The sequence below is a fragment of the Pyxicephalus adspersus genome, chromosome 1 (genome assembly GCF_032062135.1).
Source record: "Pyxicephalus adspersus chromosome 1, UCB_Pads_2.0, whole genome shotgun sequence".
In the NCBI taxonomy this organism is placed as follows: domain Eukaryota; kingdom Metazoa; phylum Chordata; class Amphibia; order Anura; family Pyxicephalidae; genus Pyxicephalus; species Pyxicephalus adspersus.
This window is the reverse complement of record NC_092858.1, coordinates 79,207,775-79,231,353: the sequence shown is the minus strand read 5'-3', so window position 1 is coordinate 79,231,353 and position 23,579 is coordinate 79,207,775. Positions and strand designations below refer to the sequence as shown.

General features: G+C 36.5%; 1 protein-coding gene across 1 annotated transcript in view; it reads left to right on the top strand.

Moving 5' to 3' along the window:
* The window catches only part of ZZEF1 (zinc finger ZZ-type and EF-hand domain containing 1), a 77,324-nt gene that overhangs the window by 42,919 nt on the left and 10,826 nt on the right, over positions 1-23,579 (top strand). The window contains exons 32-50 of the mRNA XM_072415636.1: positions 681-842; positions 1,824-1,953; positions 3,736-3,874; positions 4,833-4,998; positions 5,367-5,629; positions 6,015-6,184; positions 6,854-6,914; positions 7,023-7,153; positions 8,006-8,280; positions 8,453-8,627; positions 10,003-10,135; positions 11,795-11,991; positions 14,361-14,480; positions 15,199-15,378; positions 16,448-16,548; positions 16,905-17,040; positions 17,661-18,020; positions 21,029-21,172; positions 23,295-23,463. Coding sequence (XP_072271737.1) covers positions 681-842; positions 1,824-1,953; positions 3,736-3,874; positions 4,833-4,998; positions 5,367-5,629; positions 6,015-6,184; positions 6,854-6,914; positions 7,023-7,153; positions 8,006-8,280; positions 8,453-8,627; positions 10,003-10,135; positions 11,795-11,991; positions 14,361-14,480; positions 15,199-15,378; positions 16,448-16,548; positions 16,905-17,040; positions 17,661-18,020; positions 21,029-21,172; positions 23,295-23,463 — 3,212 coding nt within the window. The remainder of the gene's footprint in view (positions 1-680; positions 843-1,823; positions 1,954-3,735; positions 3,875-4,832; positions 4,999-5,366; positions 5,630-6,014; positions 6,185-6,853; positions 6,915-7,022; positions 7,154-8,005; positions 8,281-8,452; positions 8,628-10,002; positions 10,136-11,794; positions 11,992-14,360; positions 14,481-15,198; positions 15,379-16,447; positions 16,549-16,904; positions 17,041-17,660; positions 18,021-21,028; positions 21,173-23,294; positions 23,464-23,579) is intronic.

Here is a 23,579-nt window from a genome sequence, read left to right as displayed (position 1 = left end):
TTGGTCTCAAGAGGGTTAATTATCTGCGCTGCACAGGAGAATCTTCTGGCCAATGATGTCAGTCCTGCCTTGGTGCCATGGGTGGAAACTGGGGGGCGGAAGGTTTTTACCCCCCCCATAGTTGTGTGTTCTGTAGTTGGTGCAGGGTGTACATTACATGGTCCCTTCTCAGTTTACCTGTGCCACATATTACCAATGATTCTGCAGCACGGTGGCTCAGAGTCACTATCTGCCCAGGACACTATCTGCTTGAAGATTGCATGTTCTCCCTGTGTCTGCGTGGGTTTCCTCCAGGTACTCTGGTTTTCTCCCACATTCCAAAAAACATACAGTTAGGTAATTGGCTACCCCCCAAAATTGACCTTAGACTGTAATAAAGACATATGACTGAGGTAGGGACATTAGATTGTGAGCCGCTTTGAAGGACAGCTAGTGACATGATTATAAACCTTGTACAGCGCTTCGTAATATTATGGCGCTATATAAATATTGTGTAATAATAATAAAATCCCTGTTTTCAATACTCTTTAGTGCTGTTTTTTTTTACAAGGACTGATTGGTGGTTCTCCTGCCAGCCACATCTCTTAGATATTATACTGAAGGTTTTTATTTTCTCTGCTAAAATGAGAGGTTAATTCACCCAATTTGTACTGTTGTAATGTTACTTATTGTTAACCCAGGACACTTCTGCCAGCCTTATCCTGTGTGCAGACTGCACTCCTTCACATGTTGGACATGAGTTGGGAACCTCAAGACCTTTCATTTTTCCTTAGTATTGACCTTCCAGAATTACTTTTATCAATGTCTAAAGAGAACATAAGTACTCATGATTGCACGCTAAGGTAAGTGATTATAATTCTGTCCATGTCTGACTTTTTAGAACTAATACAACTTTTTTTTCTCATTTATTGAGGGACACAGGAGTACTCTTTCTAAAAATGACAATGTCTGCAGCCTGAAATCCTGTTTTAAACTGCTCCTAGAGTTTTAAGCTATCAGAGTTCTTCTATAATGCGTTGGGTGTGACTCCTGATCACTGACTGCTGAGGCCACAATCACATTTTGGTGCTTTCCTCTGCAGAATCATTATCTGATATGTCCATGCCCTTGGCAGCTTTCAAGTCATTGAATACAGAAGCTTTGTGAAACAAAATAATTCCAGAGTGGTACCTTAGGAGCTTGAGGCTCTGGGGACAGGGACTATATTTTGTTCTCACTCCAAAATTAAAAAAAAACATTTGCATCCTATTATTGTGATATGTACCACTTTAATATTCAAAGATCAGTCTGCTGCTTCCACCAGTATGGACTATACAGTCTTGGGTCTCTTGGAGCCCCTAAAGTGGCAGAATCTTTTTAGTTGCACTCAATTGTATGGAGGGCTTCTGTACAGATTTGCCTGCAATTAAGAAATTACATTATTATCTATGCCTCTCAGAAGGGTATGAAACCTACTTGGTCAAAGTGGATCAATTTGTGTAAGTGGAATTGTAGGTGAGTTGCCCTAATTCCAGTAAATAATTTCAAGGCTTAAGGAGAGGAGTCTTTACCCTCTTTAGGGATGACTACTATGTCTGTTTTTAAGGCGTTATTGAGTAGATGTGCTCCCATGGATAAAGAGTTGTAAGCAGCTATAACGTGTGGCACCAGAAAGGTTTGAGAATAAAACAATGAAAATCATTCAAGCCATTAGTTTAAGTTTTTCTTTTAGTGTCATATCTCTGGCCTTATAGCCTGTAAATTAGACTGCCCAGCATCAAAACTTTACATTTTAAACGTCTTGGATGGCCAGAATGTTTTATTAAATGTTCTTTATATTTTAGTCAGTGGGAAGAAGAAGATGAAAGGGCAGATTACAGGCAAAACCTTCAGTGGTTAGAAGAATGCAAGGATGGAATGTTTGAAACTTGGTATGAAAAGATCAATCAGGCAGATCCAGATGTGAAACGAAAGGTAAACATTTTTTCCTTCCTTTGTTCTTTAATTCTGTAATATTCCATTTTACATCTTAATCATTACTATGTATGTTTGTGTGCCTGTACAGAACACATCTATTTATTACTATGTTTGTTCATGTGCCTGTACAGAACATATAATGCTATGCATTTTTGTATATCTTTCTCTCTGCTTCTTTTTTTTTTTTTTTGCTGTGACAGCATGAGAGTATGTGGCCTGCCACTGCTGACCTCTTAACAATCACTAGTTGCCTGGCTATCTTTGACATTTTTGCTTTTTTGATGTCTGATATATCTGAAGAAGATGACTTAAGAAGATTAAGTCTGAACTTTATCTGTTGAAATGAAGTAAGGCTACCGTATTTTTCGGACCATAAGACGCACTGGACCATAAGACGCACCAGTTTTTAGAGAAGGGAAATGAAGAAAAAAAAGATTCTGAAACAAATAGTGTCCTAAAATATTTTATGTGCATTAAAAACCAACAGCACAGTCATAAACACATGTAATAAACCCTGTAAAGTAAACAGCAGCATTTAGAACCATTATTAACAAATAAAGTCAGCAAAAGACAAAATTACTGTAAAACACAATAACGAGAGACTTCAGTAATAAAATAGTTTGTGTTGTGTATGTGTGTGCTTTCACTGTGTTTGTGTTGTGTATATGTGATTTTACTATGTGTGCTGTACCTCACTGAAGATCCTGGTGAAGAGTGATCTTCAGTGAGGTTCAGCACGCTATTCAGGGAACACACTCAGCATGATTGGCTGACAAAGTCATGTTGGGAGAATTCTCCCAGCATTCCTGCTCCCAGCATGACTTTGTCAGCCAATCATGCTGAGAGTGGGAGGACGCCGGGAGCAAGATACAAGAGTGACAGGAGTCACAGTGACTCTGGCTGCGCTGGACAGGAGAACAGGGTAAGTAAAAGGCGGAGGGGAGGAGCTGTACAGGGGGGACGGGACAGCAGCTGGGGAGGAGCTGAGGCGGGGCTTACTATGACTGGGCAGGCTAGTGCAGCGCTGCCTGGCGCGGTCCATACCCGTGCTCAAGCTCACCGCTCTGGGCACAGAGGGAGAGGAATGGACTGTGGAGAGACGGCCCGGGCAAGCTGTGAGGCGGCCGCGGTCCAGACCCGTGCTCACTGCTCACCGCTCCGGGCACAGAGGAACAGAGGAGAGACAAGTAAGAAACATATGTTTAGGCTACATTTGGACCATAAGACGCAGGGACTTTTTCCCCCAAAAACTGTGTCTTATGGTCCGAAAAATACGGTATTTGGTCAGTGTGATAACCAGGGATTTAGTGTTTTTATATGAACATCAGTTTATTTGTAAGACTTTCTTACAGTTTTAGATGTTCTTTTTAAGAACAAGCATTATGCATGAAACTGCATACTGTGTGCCAGAGACTGGCTTCTAAAATTATGTTTACATTTGTATGTTATCGATTATATTGGTTTCAGTGTATTCAAATGTATCTAGTATTTATTATGCCAATGACTGACTAAAAAGGAAGGGGAATGGGAAAATGATGCAAACTTCACAAATATTTTCTCCATTACCTTGATTTACAAGGGGCTACAGTGTTCAACCCAGAAATTTTCATAGGCCGGGTTGGAGAAAATTGTAGGAGGGTGGCAGCACCAATATTGTGACCCAACTCTTCAGTTAACCACTCAAAAACAGGCTCAAAGGGGCTGGGGAGAACACTAGGCTATTTAAACATATTACCTGCAGAATCTTCTAAATATCCCTCTTTGTTTTTTTTTTTACAGATGCATTTGTTTATTGCTCGATATTGCGACTTGTTAAATGTTGAAATCTCTTGTGATGGTTGTGATAAAATTGCACCATGGCATCGATACCGGTGTTTACAATGTAATGACATGGATTTGTGTAAAACATGCTTTTTGGGTAAGTATAAAGTAGCAGTATTGATTTATTCTGTCACAAATAAAGCTGTGCATATTGAAAATTGCTATTTCAAAATTTGATTTATCAGTTAATTGTTTGGCTTAGCAAGGAAAGCACAGTTACACTTAGTTACACACTTTTTAATAATATGTGTCTAAAGAATGAGAAGTAAAGGAATAATTTATGAATGTGTGGTTTCCAATGATGGCTTTTAAAAAATACTGCGTATTTGGTTGTCTCTTCAGTACTTTAAGTTAATGCTCTTAACTAGAAATGACATAAGTTAAAGCGTACCTAAACTCTGAATTCTCACTTTACAATAGACAATCCTTTTATGTAAGGATTGTAAGATAAAAATTCCCTTTTTTTTTTTTTTTTTAATGAATTAGAGCGCAAAGCCTCTCGGGGATACCTACGTTGGATTCCCGGGAGGCTCTTGGGTGCTTCGTCTGGGAGCATCCCGGTCATGCACAGAAAGAGCCTTTTCGTGGGGGAAAAAAATTGACGATCTCACGCATGCGCAGTGAGATCGTCAAATTTTTTTTCATCCTAGGTCACCCAATCTCGCACCTGGGTCTGGTGACGTAAAATGAAGAACCCGTAAGAAGAGACAAAGATGTCAGCGTCGGAACCGCTGCGAGACTAGATGCAGGACACCCCCAGAGGGATCGGACTGCCCTGCGGGATTGAAGGTAAGTGGTTTTTTTTTTTTTTTTTTTATTGGCAATTTTTAGTTTTGTTCCTTTTTAAATCATAAATTATCTGCATAGTGTATTTTTTAAACAGTACCTTAAAAAAAATTGCAGCCCTTGGATGAAATAGCCAGGCAAGTTGCATTTAGCAACTAGGTTTCCTTAATGTAGTATCCATTCTCTAAAACTTTACAGTGTTTTATCATGAATGACCACATATGCAGTTTTTATTTTATCAATAATTTCATTATTTGTTCATTTCATAGGTGGAGTAAAGCCTGAGGGCCATGAAGATGCCCATGAAATGGTTAACATGGAGTATGCATGCGATCATTGCCAAGGACTTATTATTGGTCATAGAATCAATTGCAATGTGTGCAATGATTTTGATCTGTGCTATGGATGTTATGTGGCTATGAGATACCCTGAAAGGTACTTTAACATTCTTAAGACATTGTCCTAAAACAGGTTTACTAGGAGGCTAGGGATACAAAAATGAATTGTGTGGGTCTGCTCAGTAGAAGTCTTTTATTTGCACACCATTTCCCATTAATTGCTTTAAGTGGTTAATAAAATATATTGGGTGAAAAGAAAATTTTAACTAAAAAGGTTTCAATAATTTGAAATTTCACAGAAGCCTCTTACAGCTTGCAACCAAATTCATTTAAGTGTTAACTGAGATAAGGGGTTGTTTCATATTTATGGGCAGTTCCCTCAACGTTTATAATCTGTTTGCTTTATTCGCATATACCCTATTTTTTAAAATTGCTTTTACTTTGTATATTGTTTTCTTTTTCTAGCCATTTGCCTGGTCACAGTATCACCATCTATCCCATGGTTACAAATAAAGTCAGTGACAGACAGAGGCTTATTCAGCCATACATTCACAACTACTCATGGCTGCTTTTCAGTGCACTGGCTCTTTATTGTTCTGACTTGGCTACTGAAGGAGAAATAGATGGGGAGAAGATCGATTTGAGTGTCCTTTCCAGTGCTCAGATTCTACAAGCAAACTGTACAGACCTAGTGGCTAGGTGTCTTGTCAAAACTGAAGAAGAAAAAGGTAACACTTATGAGTAAACCTTTGTAAGCCAAGTGCACGTTGCATGTTGACATAAATTTTCATAGAGGCAATCTATCTTTTTTTTTTTTTTTTTTTTTTTTTTTTTTTTTTTTTAACTGCAGAAAACTCTTTTTACCTTTGCATAGTGTACGGAACTTTTCTTCATTAGTATTTGTGTATTGTTACAATTTTTCTTTTTTTGATTTCAGTGTAAAAGTAGGTTACTTTTTTTTTTTTTTTCCATCCATATATCTAGAACGAATACCATCTAAAGATAAAAAAATATTCTGAAAGGACTATTTTACCTAAATCTTAAAATTAATGAGTAAACCAAGATTTATTCTCTACTAGACTTTTTCTCATGAGTATTCTTTTTTCTTTATAGGTGCCAGAGCATCTTCCTTACTGTCCTCGTTGACTAGCAATGATCCCAGTTCTAAGAGTGAGGCTTCCACGGATACTTTTTCTGATGTTGTTATTGTGGAGACAGATGGATTTTCCTCCTCAGAAAAGCAAGCTAAAGATGTCATAGTAAAACCTACTATATCAGAAAAGGTATTTATGGTTAAAGAATGTAATAAACTCTAAGGGTAATGTAACATTTATTGTGAAACTAGTAAATCATTTGAGGGTATAACATAGCAATATAAATGTTGACTGTCTAAAAAGTTTTCTGTTTCCATGTATATATCATACATTGTAGGGTCATTTCAGGCCTTCAGTAAGTTGTGGCATCCTGCAACAGGCTCAACTGCAGTTCCAACCTTTGGAACCATTTTATTTTTTGTATACTGCTGGGGCAGACCGTGATGCAGTTCCAAAAAGCAACATGTCACTTTTGGATTTTGCCAACTGTGCAGATACCGAACGGTTGTCACAGGGCAGCAATAGAAGAAAGGTCTCAAGAAAGACCTAAACTCAATGTTTTTACTTTACATAGAAGGGTAGACAACCCTTTTATATAAAGTAAAAAATCTTTTGCAGAATCCTGCAACATCCTTTCTTAAAAAAAAAAAATTAAAAAATGCTGCATCGATTTAGACTAAATGGAGCGCAGAACCTCCCTCTATACCTATGTCATGAATCCCAGAAGGCTCTTGGCTGCTCCTTCTGCATCTTCCTCTTGCATTTCCTCTTAAATTTGAGTTATTCATCCCTGAGTGTTAATGTTTTCTGCAGGATAGACTTACTGATGTATTTGTTTTATTTGTTTTTACTTTACAGAAAGAATGCTGTGCAGCAGATGGGGAAAAAGATCCAGAAAGTCCTACAGAGCGATACTTATGTTAGTTACTGATTTACTTGAGTACATTGCTTCTGTTTTCCACTAAATAGCCATTCTGCTTGTATATATGTAATATTAATGTTTTTTTTTTATTTCTTAACCTCATAGTTGCTGGAGATCTGTCCAAGAAACATATTGTTGATAAAGCTAAAATCCTAACCCCGGACCAAGTGTTTGCTGAATGCTCTCAAGAACGCATTTTAGGACTGATAGCAGCCATGTTGCCTCCTTTAAGATCAGTAAGTCTCCAAGGTTTATTAAGGTATAGAGCTCTGTCACTTTTCCAATTCATTAAAAAAAACCCTCCCCTGTGCCTTCACTCATCACTTGATTCCCTCATTAAAGCTAGAAATATTTTTTTAGGGCCGGTTAAGTTTTTAGGAAACCTGAAATTTTTTCTGCAACCAAAAAAATATATTCCTCAGAAAGTGCATTAGCAAAGTGTCTGGAAGCATGTACAAAGGAGTGTTCTAAAAGCTAGGAGCAGGAGAAGCTCCAACTAATGTTGGATATAAGAAGGTGTCATTTTGCATGCTTCCTAATAATCCCTGGTAGGATTAGGTAGCAGTCTCTAAAGGGTTGAAATGGTTATACCTGATGTCACCTTAGACATGTAGACAGGTATGTATATTAAGCCTTAAATCTGTCACTCACCAAACCTTCACTGCAAGATCATTTTTGAGGTATGTGTTATTTAAATGGGTGATTGGTTTCCCATCAGTGGATTCTGATAAAAGTACACTGTGTTATAAATATGACTATTAGTTTTAAATTTATTTGCCTGAATTTACATGGAGCAACTAGCACCTCCCCCTTATCCTAGCTACTCTATATCTGAGCCACAAATATGTGGATATCTTAGCTAGCCATACCAGGCAGGTATTCCTGACCCTAGCTTTCCTATACACCTATAGCAAAGGTGACAAATAAATGGGCTGTCACCCACAGAGCATTGTGATGCAAAAGGCAATGTATCAGCACATTGCTATAGTGTGAACAACCCTAACTCTTTAAAAAAAAACAAAAAAACCCTGTGCAGGTACTTATGAGTGAAAAGAATGATTAAAATAGACTGCTTTTCTTCTTTACAGGATACAAGTTCTATAGCAAATTTGCAGCAAGTGCTACCGCTGATGTTTCAAGTAGTTATCACCAATGCTGGTCACCTAAATGAATCCTATCATTTAACCTTGGGCCTTCTGGGTCAGTTGATCCTCCAATTAAACCCAGCTGAGGTGGATGATGCAGTAAAGAAAGTTCTGTCTTCTGAACACATCAAGCAACTGGCAGGTGATGGAAGCTCTGTACCAGATGGTTGGATTACAACTCAACTGCTGTTCACTCTCGGAGCTCTATGCTTAGACAGGTGTGTCTTTTTAATTGTATTTCCTGACCATTGTATGCACTTTTTTCTTCATCTAAGCTGATGTTCATCTCTTGATGAACTCTATATCTGAGCCACAAACTTGTGTGTATACAACATATATATATATATATATATATATATATATATATAGTAAATTTTATTCTTTTTGCAGCAAAGTTGGTCTTGATTGGGCCTGTACAATGTCCGACATCCTGCGCGAGTTAAATAGTTCTCCAAAATGGCAGAAAGTCATGACTGCTTTCACAGATCATTGTATGGAACAGTTACCTCATCAGTTGAAAAACTCCAATATCTTCACGTTATTAGTCTTGGTTGGGTTCCCTGAGGTAAGTTGTTTACAAATAAAAGCAGAAATGTTGCTTTATATAATAAAAGATGCAATCTTAAAAAAATGGCCTTTTTAAAAAGGATTTGTTAATACTGTTCAGAGGTTCAGAGGTTTATTGCTGATGGATAATAATTCACTCTACAAACTCTAAATGAACAGTGTTTAATCAGAACTTTCCAGCTTCATTAACAGGTATGTTACATTAATGAATCTGTTAAAATAATTATTGGGTCAAGCTAAACCTCTCCCTAAATTTTTCCATTTATCATCTCCTCTTCTTTTTTTCTTCTCCTTTTTATAAGGCACAGGTCTCTCCTTGCAGGCACCCTCACACTTTATAATAAAGAAGGTTAAAGACTAAAGCCCCATACACACGTGCAATTCTTGTTATTGGAAAGGATCTTTCACGATCCTTTCCAACGATAAGAACCGCACGATGCATGAACGAGTGCTGTACATACACCACCGTTTTGTGAATCCGCCAGGACGTGTGTGCGTAGCTTTAGAACCCTGTTTCAATGCATCACTTGTTAGTTAAAACTAGCACAGCAATTAGTTTGAAGATCTTTGGGTGCCCTCCACACACACACCGCTAATGCGGGCAGACGTGATAAAGCTGGTTACCAGCTCTAAACTTCTTTAAAAGGGTTTCCCAAACCTACCCTGTAGTTCCACCACATTCGTTTTTTTGTTTGTGTATTTGCACACCGGTAGCTAATTTTTTTTAAGTTTTTACTACAATAATTGTTTGGGTGTGCATATGCAAGATTACTTGCAAAACATGTAGTGACATGAATTGTGTTAACATTTTGAGATCTTTTTATGAGAATAATGTAATTGTTGGGTATATAGGGGCCCTATAAATATTAAATAAAACTTACCCCAAACATCAGGCAGGTGCCTAAATGTTGATTTCAGTCTCCTTAATATGCCTCTGTTGATTAGGACTGATTGTAAAATAGTCCAAGTTCCCAGGAACCTGGGTGACACTGTTTTGTTAATAGCAACTTGCCCACCCCCTCTTAACTCCTACACATTACTGTTTGTTCGTAGAAAAGTTCATCACATTTATTGGCCAAAAATAATGAGCACTAGACAACAGGGATGGACAAAAAGCTAGTGACTATTAAAGGGTATTGTTTTTAAAATGCAGATATATTGTAAGAAATGCCCCCAACCATGATACCTGTCTTCCTCATGCTCCTCTGTTCCTCCATTGGACCTTTTGCTCTGTAACCCCATCGCTTCTAGTTATGGTAGATTTTCTTTTACACATATATATAAAATCACATTGAAAAGACTGTATGTCTCTTCAGCTGCATTTTTCCTTTGAGAGCTGTATACATTTTGTCTTGTTTTGTGGCTCATTGCAGGTACTTTGTATGGGAACACGGTCTGTGTATGTTGATAATGCCAAAGAACCTCATGATGTTGTCATATTAAAGCATTTTACTGAGAAAAATAGAGCTGTAGTTGTTGACCTCAAAACACGGAAAAGGAAAACTGGTATGTACATCTCTGTTGAATAATACCTTTATGCAAATGTGGAGATACATTGTTGTCAAACAAAGCTTGCACACTGTGTTTATGAGGTAGTAGTACCGTGTTTCCCCGATGATAAGGCATCCCCATCAAATAATCCACCCCCTGTTTTTTTGCTCAAACAATTAAAATAAAGCACCCCCCGCAAATAAGACATCCTCCGATACCTGATACTGTGTGCTTCTGTGTGACTCCTTGATGCTGGCTGCAGTGCAGAGTGAAACTGAAAGTAACTTCAAAGGACAAGCAAGCTGCTGATCCCTGCCCTAACAGAGTCTGTTACCCGACAATCAATGGCACATGAGTGATTTTCAACAATAAATGTGTACTGTAGTCTTCTTCATGGAAAAATAAGACATCCCCCTGAAAATAAGACCTAGGGCATATTTTGGCATTTCAAAAAAATATAAGACAGTGCCTTATTATAGGGGAAACAGGGTATATTAAATCTGGATGGCACTTGTTTCAATTTTGCACATTACAACCTCCAAGTCTGTTGCTGAAGGGTTCACCTAATCTGCACTGAGCACTTTTTTCATAGAAAGAACTCTGAAAATGAAGCACAGGTATAAAAAGAACTATTTTAACTTTGTTGGACTGCAATTTACAACATGGTTGCTTACTAAGATCTATGAAAAATAGAGACTCTCCTTTCTTTGTGTCTTTTTAGGATGAGGTTAGACAATTTCAAAAGAAAATAGAGAGTCCCTGTGTTTTCATGTGCTAAATAGTATTCTGTACAGGAATTCTACTTTAGCACTCTGGATTGATAGCTGAGCTGTATGTTCACCATTTAGCTGGGATAGCGTACCCAGTAAATGTGCTGTCTGAGCATCTAACTAATGGTGGCTTGTTATTTTCTATTGTTATCCTGTCTGGGAGGAAATAGGGAATGTTGATTTTTTTTGCTTTGAAATATTTTATTTGGTGTGTATTTTTTGTTGTAAAACAATAACCCCAAAGGGGTTATTGCTAAAACTTGTAATTCCCTGTCTCTAGCCCAAGAATTATGTACAAGCAAATTAAATTGGATTAATGGACTAATGACAAATTGACCTGTACTCTTTAACAATTCACTACAAGTTTTTGATTATACTTGGAATCTTTGGATCACTTATCTACACAACCAAGTGACTCCCTTGTCCTTTTATGTATTACAAACCTCTTAAATATTGAAATATAAAAAGCCTAAAGTTTATGTCCAGGCATTTTTTAAAATTACCCACAACTCTACCTCTCCCTGTCTGGAGTTTGACTCTACATTATTTTTTAGCCTTCCTTTTATTATTGTCGCCCTGAGATGTCATCACCAGGCCTCTTATAATTTTCAGAGGCAGCTGCGAGAAGGTCAGTTAAAGTAAGGACAGAGAGGAGTTGGGGATAGACAGAGTTCTGTCCAGCAGACATAACTGTGATTTTTCATTTTAAAATAGCAGTGGGAGTGTGTGGTCAGCCCAAACAGGAAGTTATAAGTCATTTAAATTTCTTGTAAATGAACATATTTTTCTGTACTTGTAGTGTTTTTTTTTAGTTTTCTTTATCTTTCTTTGACAGTTTGAATTTTATTTAGCATTTGTAGGTATAAAACTAGTTTTAACCCTTAGTTTAATCAAATTCCTTTAGTGAAAGACTACCAGCTAATGCAAAGCAAGGACTGCAAAAGTCAAGACCCAGAAGTAAATCTTAAGAAATATCTTCATCACTTTGCCTCCATCGCTGGTAACCTTCTGCAGCGTAACTTGGACAATAGTTGTGCAGAGGCAGTTGAAGCTACATGGGTCTTGTCACTGGCTCTCAAAGGATTATATAAAACTCTAAAGGTAATGATGTGTGATCTTGTGAATAATGCATATAGTGTAATACATAAATAACCAGCTTTAACAAAATGTATGAATACAGATATTGGATTATGTAACCTGTAAAAGTAATAGTAATAGAACATGTGTACATAAATATAATGTGCAGTATGGTAGACCTAGTGACTTTCTGTTATTTGTATTGTGCTTTGCACTTACTGCTTTGCCCATTGCAGTGTCATCTTTATAAGATTGTAAGTAACAGCTTCTCAGACTACAGACGGTTAAATCCAGATTTTTAACATAGTATTTCTCATTTGTAGCAGCATGTGGGTGCTGTGTGGCTACTTTCCAGCATTATGATATTCTAAAATAAATTTAGCAATTTATATTGGATTTTGGTCTGCATTATGGTACATCTGTTCATAAAAAAATGTCTTTTGTCTTTTTTATTTATTATATGGTGGGTGCTGTTGCTAGCAGCCTCTAGTCTCCTGCAAGATTCACTCCATTCTTTTGGAGACATATGGAAATTAATGTTTAAATATTTATAGGACAGTAATTCATGAATTTATTACTTATCAGATAGTACTGGCAGATAATGTGAAATACTGTTAAAAATGACATAATTCTCAGTGCATATTACAAGTTAATTATCATCAGCTTGACATAAGGCACCTGGACTAGTTAATGTATCCTTATGTATATAATTCTGTTCTCCCATTTGGTGACTCATATTATACATCATACATATTTCTGTAACTGGAGAAATGTCTGAAAGAGGGTGTAGTTTCTCTGATGGTTTCCAAGGAATTGCTTTATTCACTCTCATAGCACTCTTAATTTAATGCTCTTTTGTGTTCTTGTTCTATTGAAATTAGGGTAAATCTAGGAGAGGAGTAAATTAATTGGTATATCTGCATGTTCTGTAGTGTGGGAATGTGCTGGTGGGTCATGATAGCAGTTGATTATTTGATTTACATTGATACATTATACATTATAAAATTGCTTTTTGGATTATTAGGTGACCTATGTTTGTCTAAGATTTATTTGACTATAAAGTAAACCTGTTCTGGGAGAAATATACGTTGGCAGCTATTGCATACTTTTGTCTGTCTCTGACTATATTCCTTTCGGAGTCACTGCCCTGGAACAGGCTTGCAACAATTGAAGTCAGAATTCCTGATGTGCATATTTGTTCCAAGTCAGTGACTCGGCATGCAATAAAGAAATATGATCAGCATGCACGATCAGATCTAAAATATGCATAAGCAGAGTACAGCATTTCACCACAGCCTACTTTTACCCAATAGCTCTCCTCCAAAAAAAGCGTGAATATTCTAACCTTTCTGCTCCGTGTATTGATAACCAGCCACCTTTCTGTTTACTAATAACAGTAACTGCAGTACCAGTAAAGTATTTCATTAGATGAGTTGAATACTTGTATATCCTTTAATGGCCCTTAAAACAGCAAGAGGAACTTTCAGTGACTGAGCAAGTGTTCTGCAAATGCAGAAGCATAGAATACATGTAGTAGTGGATTTTCAATATTTTTCCTTTAGCCAACTATGTGCCAAAAGCACAATTCCAGTTGTTGAGTAAAGTTGACACTGTGGTGACAGGATTATTTTAATAATCATATTTTAAGAAAAATATATTTGTTTGTACATGGGACACAAAATGGATATGATAGTCCGCAATGTATGAGAATCATAAGGCACATTTGCTTATACATGTAGACACCGAGTTTAGGACATTCGACATACCAACGACTCCTAGCTTGTGTGCTGGATAGGGGCTTGATGGGGGGAGGGGGCGGTTTGCATGACTTGCAGAAGAAATCTTTTGCTAAACACAGCTGAGACTGAGCTTTTTTGCAACCTCTTGTAACTCATTAATGACCAAGACAAGCTCTCTATGTGTTTCTTTTTGCATATCAAAGCACAGCTTGCTCCAGAAGTTAATAAATGTCTAGGCTTTTTCTTTTTTTTTCTTTTTTTTTTCTTGCTTTGTGTATAGTTCACAGTGAGGATTTTATACAGTACCTGACACCACTCTACCTAACAACATGTTGAGACAAACATGTCCTAATTGCATTTATTAAAATAATGTACCTGTTCCGACTTGCATACAAATTCAACTTAAGAACAAACCTACAGTCCCTATCTCGTATCTAACCCGGGGGCTACCTGAACCGTCTCTTGCTTGCGGGCATTTACTTCACCTTATCACTTTTCCCTTACTAAATATTAGGCAAAACGCTAAATGTATACAATAGCACATTTTCATTTACAATTTGTCTGTAAAACGTATTTAGTGCCTTACTTTTGCTTTGGTTGATGCTTCAATCTAAACAGAGGTTAGTTGGCTAAAATGTATTTATCTGTTTTTAGAATCATGATTTTGAGGAAATTCAAACTGCCTTTATTAAGTCAGGTTTGCTAAAACTGTTGGTGAAGAAATGTAGCAAAGGCACAGGTTTCAGTAAGACATGGCTTCTTCGTGATCTGGAGGTAAGACCAACTAATTCTTCAATCAATCATAAATACATATTTAGTTTAAGAGCAACTTTTTCATCATATGATCAAACAACGTAGGATTGGATTTTGTTTTGAGTTAAAAAGATTGTTATCCCAATGCCCTTACTTGTTGATTCTGGAATTCTTGATGGAAAGAGTACTCAAAGTCCAACGTAACAGCGCAGGAGAGGATGATAGTGCTACAGTTGTCATTGTCGGTGTTGTCATCTTTGGAAAGGAAGTGTCTGTAAATACATCTAGTTGGTATTTTTCAGCTGAAAGAAGGACCTATAGAAAAGATTTTTTTTACTTTTTACAGGACAGTGTTCAGCAACACAAGTGTTTTGGTATACTTTGAAAGAAATTACCAGCGTTGGTAAAACAAATATCAAGATGAACTTGGCATTAAATGCAGTGTGCATTTTTGAGTTTGGTTTAAAGAAGAGGGATATTTCAGATATCTATGTTGGCCAATATGATATATATATTTTTTTGTTAAAGGCTGATAATTGGTTGCTATGTATAAGATTACACATTTGCTCTTAACTCATTTTTATGTTAAAAGCCCATACAGGTCACTTTTTATAGTGGACTGTAATTTTTGTATGTTGTACTTAAGGCTATATCATATTTCCTGCTACAAAGTATTTCCTATGTTACTAGAATTGGATCTGAAATAAACGTTTGGTAACATTTTTTTTTTCTGGAGTAGATCTTGTCTATAATGCTGTATTCATCAAAGAGAGAGACAAGTTGTGTATCTGAGAAAAATGATTCATCTTCTGAGAAGCCAGAGCAAGATAAAGATACTGAGCTACCTACAGTTGATGTAATTCAGAAAAAACCTAATCCTTTAGAAGGCCTTGATGAAGCCACAAAAACATGTTTTCAGGTAAATCAAGCGAATTATAAGTAACTAGTGGTCTGTGTCAATAGCCTTTTGCCTGCAATAGAACTTGCTACTATTCCTAGCCAGGTAAACGTTTAAGCAAAAGCAGGTTGAAGGAAGTCATTCACAGGTCATAGGGAGGTCAAATGGACCGGTCTGTGAATTGGGAATAAATTCAAAAACATTTGCAACTAAAGTAAACTCCCAGTGGAATGCACCTTAAAGCAACATTTGAGAGTCAACACAGTCTCTATAGAAACTGATATATTCTGAGACAGATTGTAACTATAATGTATGACCTGTATGTTCCTAATTGCTGTCTGACAGCTAGGCTTGAGAGATGTATGCATGCTAGAAAAAACCTAATTGCTGTAACCTTTTGGAAAGCTTTCTCTTTACACTCGGGTGATGTAGGGGGAAAATATTATTCGGTGTAACACATGCTTCGTTCTTGTCATTTATTACCTTCAGATAAATAAATTGAATAAATACATTTAAATAAATTTATGAGTGAGTTAAAGCCAAACCTCATTTTGTTTTATGTAGTAGCTGGTGTACAATGCAGGGCTTTTAGTATTGCTGGGGTGTCAGGGAGCTGAGGCTGTTTGAGGTCTGGAAGAGGAGAAAGCCTGTGGGAGTAATAAATAGCCCCCCCCCGCCAAAGTTTAGCTTTGAAAAAATAGAATTAATTCTTTAGGTTAGTGACTATAGAAAAATAATGGCTTTGTTATTTTTAGAAATCTCATCACTGTAGATCAATATGCAAAGAGTTCCATTATCTGGCAAAAGCTAAAATATGAGCTTTGCTCAAATTACCATTTTCAAATCCTAGGGCACATTGAAGCTTTTGAAGCTCTGATTTTCTATTCAGGGCAATTTTAGGTTTGTAATGAAGAATAAAATTTGTACAAACACACTTTACAAAGCAGTTCCCCTTTACACAACTTGTGTTGAGCCAGACATCACTATTTCTTAGGTGGTACCTTTTTTTTCTTGTGTTCTCATTCTTCACTGTATCAATGTAATTCTTTGGTGCTGTGGATTACATAATTAAAATGAATGTGTTGTGCAGGTTATCCATGATGCCCATAATGTGCCGCTACACATCCTTCGAGCAATTTATGAAATGAAAAAGAAGAGTACCGAATCATTTCTTGAAGAAGTTCAGAAAAGGTAAAGTATATAAGTGGCAATGCAGAAAAAAATATCAAAACACCCATTAGTCCAGTTATGCATTTATTAAAGTTTCATATAATAAAGCTAAATAAATATACATCATTATACTAGTATTGTCATCACATTTTATATAATTTTTCTCCATTCTACTCCAGAAATCAATTTCAACTGGGAATACCTAAGCAATTCAGGCTTGGTTACATTGCTCAGTATTGCTAGTCTGAAATTTTTTCACCTAAATTGTAGACACACATTTAACTTTTATTAATTCTCGTTATTAGAATAATTGTTTTCAACAAGCAGGAATTATATGAATGTTTTATATTATATTTAATGTTTTTTTTTTTCTGAAGATTTGATGGAAACACTGGTATGATTGATGAAAAAGTTAAAAAGATGGCACAAAAATGGCAGCCACTGAAGTCTGTAAAATCAGAGGAACGGCTTCTAAATGCAACAGACACGGAGATGATCATTCCATCCTGCCTGGTTTGTCATTTTTTTTTCTTTTCCTTTTTTCCAAAAGAATAGTATAGTTTTATGGGTGGAGTTTGCTCCACCACTCCTCTAGGAGTTTGCTCCTAGAACTCCTAAAAGTCCATGAGAATAGTAATAACAATCATCGTCCTAAGTTAGGTATTTATTTTCTTTTGCCCAACTGGGTCCTATTTTGCCATGCCTTACCTTTCCATGTTAACACTTTATTTTAGTGTCAACAATCCTGAGAGTCATTTGTCTATTTCCTAATAACCTGATTAGTTTGGCGTATAAATAACCTGACTAAAGCGTATAAATTTTGTTAAAAGTATGGTTTATTTGACCCAAAACCATTAGTTTCCCTTTACGAAATATAGAAATTTAAATGTATATAGTGTAACAGAAAGATTTCGCAGTGCCTGTCTCGATCACACATACATAAATTGATAATTGTATAGGTATTTTAATATTTGTATGCATAGAGAATATGAAGCTTTGTCTAGGTTAAAAGAAGTTATTTTGCAGTGAACAATGTGTAAAAAGCATTGCTTCCCACACCTACAATTTAAAGCACCTACACATTTCTAAAACAGGAAAAATTCTTGTGTTGGCTGAAACTATTCTTCTTGCAGATGAAACCTGTTCAGTGTGATAAAGCTACAGAGGAGACCAGTCCTGTCAGTCAAAAACTCATTGTAACAAATGAGAGTGACCTTCAAGTTGCCTATGCCAAGCAAAGACGCACTAAAAGCTCTATACTTCTCCGCAAAGAACTTGATTCTAGAAGCAAGATAGCAGCACGAGATTACCTGTTCCATGTGAATGAGGCCACAGCTGTTGTGTATGCCCGCCATGTTTTGGGCTGCTTGTTAGCTGAATGGCCAGATGGAGTTCCACTAAAAGAAGACATCCTGGAGTTAAGTGGACCGGCACATATCACATATATTTTAAATATGCTAATGCATCTAGAAGAAAAACGGTTGTGGGAAAAGGTAAGTTGCTGAAAATCACTGCTAGAAAGTTCCTCTTTCTAAGGAGGACTACAGACATTTTTAATCCTTGGGTAATAAAAACTAATGCTGGTTGTACACACATTGATCAGAGCATTCAGTAAAGCACTTATTGATGGGAGCAGGGCAGAAATAACTTCCTCTTGCCCTCGTTAATGTTATTAGCTAAACTCAGGCCAAGGAGATTGTGAATGTGTTTTTTAGCCCCGTCCTCTTAGGTCTATAGGTTCATTATAGTAATTAAGTCTTTTTACCCTGAAACAGACAATGGCAGGATTATCCAGTTATTATAAAGCAGAAAAGAAAGAAAAACTATTGCAGCCACCACAAGAAAAAAAAAAAAGCAAGTTGCAGTATATTGCATTATTTTTTCTTTAAGTGTTACTCTACAGCCCACAAAGGATTGCTTGTAATATATAAGTGTTTATGCAGAAACTTTATGAAACTTAAATAACACCTTATATCTGGATCTAGTAGATATGATAAAGGATTTTGTATGACTTCTAGAAGTGACCTTACTTTCATAATTGTGTCTTTAATATCATGGCAACTTGAAACCAACTCTTTTAGTCTTCTTATTAAAACAGGTTGTATGCAAAGCTAGGTAGAGTTTATGCAGTAGAGCTCCCAGCCTTTGCTTTTACAGCATTAGTTAAAAATTAGGTCTCCCCACCTTGGAGCCACTGTGGGATGAGGCATGCTTTTACCTAATAACCAGAAAATTGAAGCTAACTGTGAAAATCAAAGAGCCCAACACTAAAAGAACCAGTATATGCAATATATGCTTCCGCAAAGGCACGGGTCTGCTCTAAATCTGCAATTCCGAATGGTTACTTGAGTTGCTGGTACAATATGAACTTGCTGAGTGTCTAGGTTCCTTTAACCTTCAGCATGCTGGTTTAGAATCAGATTCTTGTTCCTAGGCTGCACTGTTGGCCGCCTATTACAGTGATAGTAGTAGGGCTTTAGGGATGTTTGAAAGTGGGCTTTTCCACTAAAAAAAAAAAAATAATAATAATAATACTTATCAATATTTGTCTGCTAGAGCCCTTGGGGATTTTTACATGTCTCCTATAGTCAGCAGCAGTTCAGGTTTTCTCCGAGTATGGTTTACTTTAAGGTAATGCTGGTGATTAAATAGCACCTGTAGATATTGAGAAAACATATTGTAAAGAAGAGAAGAGACCCATGGCCATGTTTTTTCTGCTTTGAAGCTAAACACTAGGTAAAATGTATTTTTCACCACATCCTCCCCTTCTTCAAGTACAGTCTACTAATCCTTATCCTTTCGGCAGAATTCTAAGCATTTATTATACGTGATGTCTTATGGGCCCTTTCAGATACATGGTGCAAAACAGCACTGCAACCACATTTACATGCTCCACATCTGGGCAACCACATTTGCATGCTCCACAATTCCTAAACAGCAACCACATGTGCTTAAAAGTTGACTTATAGTCTCAAAGTGACCTGCTTACCGGAGCTGTCTCATGACTACAGCCACAGGCAAGAAATGGTCCCCATCTGCTATTCACTTGGGAGCAACTGGGACTATGTTTGCGCCTGTGGCAGAACACTACGGCTTACTGTGGAATTTAAAATAGCCCTAACTCAGCCCAGTAAGTAGAAGGACAGTGACAGTTCTCTTGTCCTTATTAAGCTTGTTTTTGTGCTGTCTGTTGCAAACTCTAAGCTGCAAAGCAATTCAACTTAGATATTTTTAAAAATTAAAAATAAAAATGACAATATAAATACAGCCGAATAATGGATTACTTACAGCAAACCTGACTGAAGGAAATTAAAACAAATATCTGAAAGAGGAGCAGAGATCTGTGGGAGAAGACATAATTCTGCTTGTGTGGGAAGTGAAGTGTGTAGGGTATGTTTAAAGATGGTTAGCAAAGGACAAAAGACTATAATCATCAGTCTGTGGTCTCCCTGCAGCTGATATTTCTCTATGTCTTGTTCTGTACTTTGTGGGGAATGGCCATCCTGGTAAAGACATGGCCTTTGCATCTTTATGTCAAAACCTTCAGCAATGAGGTCACCAACACAGTAGAAATATCACAAAATCTCACTACAAATCTGAAACTAACAGTCAGAGACAGCAGTGCCTTAGGTATTACACTGCAGATATGCAGCTATAAAGCTGTACACAAGGTGGAAATCCAGACAAAATTTTGAGTTTTTAGGGTTCTGCATTACCACAATTATTATTTCTCGATTGTCCCTATTAGCATAGCAAATAATAACTTTAGAATTAACAATAACGATAGACTTAAATGTTTAAAACAACAGTAAAGGTGCACTGTAACATGATGTATCCCTTAGCAACTACTGAAGCCGAATTATCAATTACTTTCAACACTCCTATTGTCCTTATTTGCAGCATTATTACCTGCAGCACAGGTACTCTTTATAATTGATTATAGTGCATGATTGGATTAATGCACTGCAAGTCTTTGGATTCTCATGTTTCTAATAAATAAAACGGAACACCTTACAGAGATTACACATTTGCATTACCAGTATCATGGATAATACAGAGTAGCACATCTTTGTCAATGTTATGATTTATTTGGAATGTATCCTATCCAGGAATGGAAACATTCGCCAACTAATAACAAATTTAATCCATTTGATCACCCAGGTCCAGCTATATTAGTCTATCTTCTTATGTCTTGGAGAGCTTTAACAAATCAGGTCCCAGTGGTAACCAGTTAGTTTCCTCTTTATAGTAGTCCGAACAATAGGGAGTTATTTCTGATTTGTCTTTATGCACATTTAATGTCTGTTATGTATTTAATAAAATTCTTTCAATTCACAGAAAATTGTCTGAAAATACAATTGAGTAGTGTTTCCGATATTTGTGGTGAGAAATTATACTTAAAGGGAAAAAATGTATTTCTTGAAGTTGTTGTTTTTTTGTCATTCAAATATCTGATTTTTCTTTTCACAAGAAAAATACTAAATACAAACTTGTGTTTTAGATTTTACAGAAGGTATTGGGAGGTTGCAGTGGAAATATGCTTGGAACAGTGGCAGTTACTGCCTGTCAGTTCATGGAGGAACCTGGAACAGCAGTACAAATGCGAGAATCTAAACATCCTTACAACAACAACACAATCTTTGAGGTACAGTAATCCAGAATAATTTGCTGTAAATGGATCATTGTTTCTTAACATGGGGGAACTCTTGAAATAACTTTCAGGTCTTTAGGGAACCCCTTCTATAATTACTATATCCACAGCTCACAGTACATTAGATTACTGGTAAGTAGGCAGAATGTCATCCTTACAGATAGCCAAAAAGATCATTGGTGTAATTTAAAATGACCTGAGAGTCACAAATGTTTAAAGAACCCCTAGCAACTTCTGGAGGATCCCTAGTTAGGAAATACTTAAACAGATTGTAAAAGTTTTTTCTTCCTGTAGTATCCCAACACACATCTTAAAATTCTACTTTTAGAATGCTAGTTAATTCAGTTGTCATATATTTTACTTAAGAGTAGACTTTTATTCAACTTGGGATATGTAAACCGATAGGATAATGAAAATAATGCATAGGCAGAAATTACCTTTAGCAAAAGCCATATGTGAAAAGGATTACTAGATCCAGAGACCAAATAAATATATATATATATATATATATATATATATATATATATTATCATTTGTCTTGTAGGGGTCGTTCCTGGCTCTGCCATTCCTAGACAGAATATGAGCACTGCCTGCTGGACCCATCTGATGTATGATTAGGTCTCCCATCAGAATAAAGGAAGCAAACTACAGAGCTGCTTTAAACACAATCACAATGGTGTTTGTGGCAGAGATGTAACTACAGTCTAAAATCAGCTTTCCTCTACTAATTGCTGAAAGCCAAGTGGATAGGTCAGAAAGCTGTTCAAATGCGACTTAAAAAAAGGCAAACACTGCACTCCAGCATATGAACTCTATCTTATTTGTGGAACATGTTGGTGGCAGGGTAGTGGTTAGGTCCTACTTTGGTGCGCATGGACCAGGACAATTTGCTGGTTCTAATTAAATTTTGAATTGCAAATTCTGTACCGGCAAATTTTGCAGGAAAATTAATAATAATAAACATTATTAATAAAGCACCAACATACTAAGCAGCACTGTACACTAAATAGGGGTTGCAAAGAATAGACAAATACAAACAATGACACAAGAAGACCCTGCCCAAAAGAGCTTACACTGTAGGGTATCTGTCTATGAACAAATGGGTGATACAGCAAGACCACTAGACTAAATAAAAAAGTTGATTTTTCAAAGAAAAATTAAAAGCAAACGTATGCTAATGTTTTGGAATGTCCAAATCAAAGTCCTTACTTTAATTCTACAGAAATTTTATAGTAGAAACTCTTAATGCTAGGAAGTCACTAGGATCCCTGAGTTTAAAGCAACAAGAAGAATGAGCTAAAATTGATTTAGGCTAATGTGCAGAACTGATCAACAGTTACCAGAAGCCTTTAGCAGCAGTTATTGCTGCCAGTTGGGGCCCATCACTTACAGGACTTCATATATATTTGCTCCACAGAAATATGTATGGCAATGTTTTTCTCAACAAAATAAATGAACTAAAAATATGTTTTTGACTGCTTTTGCTAAATAAGGTTCTGATTATGCAGGTTTTAGATTTTTGCTGAAAGGCTGATTGAAGAGGGACTGCAAATTTTAGGGCATCACTGTTCTGAAAAACATTGGTGTTACATTAGTGAGGTCATCAATTTCAACTCCTCATTTTTATAACTTTATTATACTTAATCATTTTTTATAGTGAAATGCAGGTGGCTACTTATTTTCATTTTTACAGGGGTAAAGGCTAAGATTTGTATATTACTCAGCTGTGAATATTTTTGAATGTTGTAGTACAGTGCTTGGCAAGTTAATGGATATGGCAACATATTGGTTGGCTACATGGTGGAAGGATGTGACCAAATTAGAGTAACAGTGTTCAGGAAAAAGGATATATATTTTACCAATAACAGGCAAAAATCAATGACATACAAATAATTCCAAAAGGCAGATACTACTTAGGATGAGATGGGCCACAGCAAGAGATCTGGTGGGCTGCAAATTTGACATCGCTGTTCTAGTAGATATAATATGCATTTTCTTGAGGTGGTAATGTATGCTTATGTAGGTTTTCTTGTTCCATCAGAGTTGCCAGGTTTAATTTCAGTGTCTGATAGTTTTACCTTTGGATATATTTAATAAACGCACTGTTATTCTTCAGGACAAAGTCCACATCCCTGGTGCTATTTACCTGTCAATCAAGTTTGACCCAATGTGTAACACAGAGGAGGGCTGTGATGAGTTGGTAATCTCAAGTTCTTCTGATTTCAAACAAGACTTGCATAGATTTAGTGGATCCCCTAAAAAGTGGATAGATTTTGAACTCCCTGGTGAGTATGACTATTATTTGTAACTTGTTTGAAAATTAATACAGCTATATCATTTACTTATGATATTTACCAAAAAATTTAGAACCATGGTGATAAATCATAGAAAAACAAAAAAA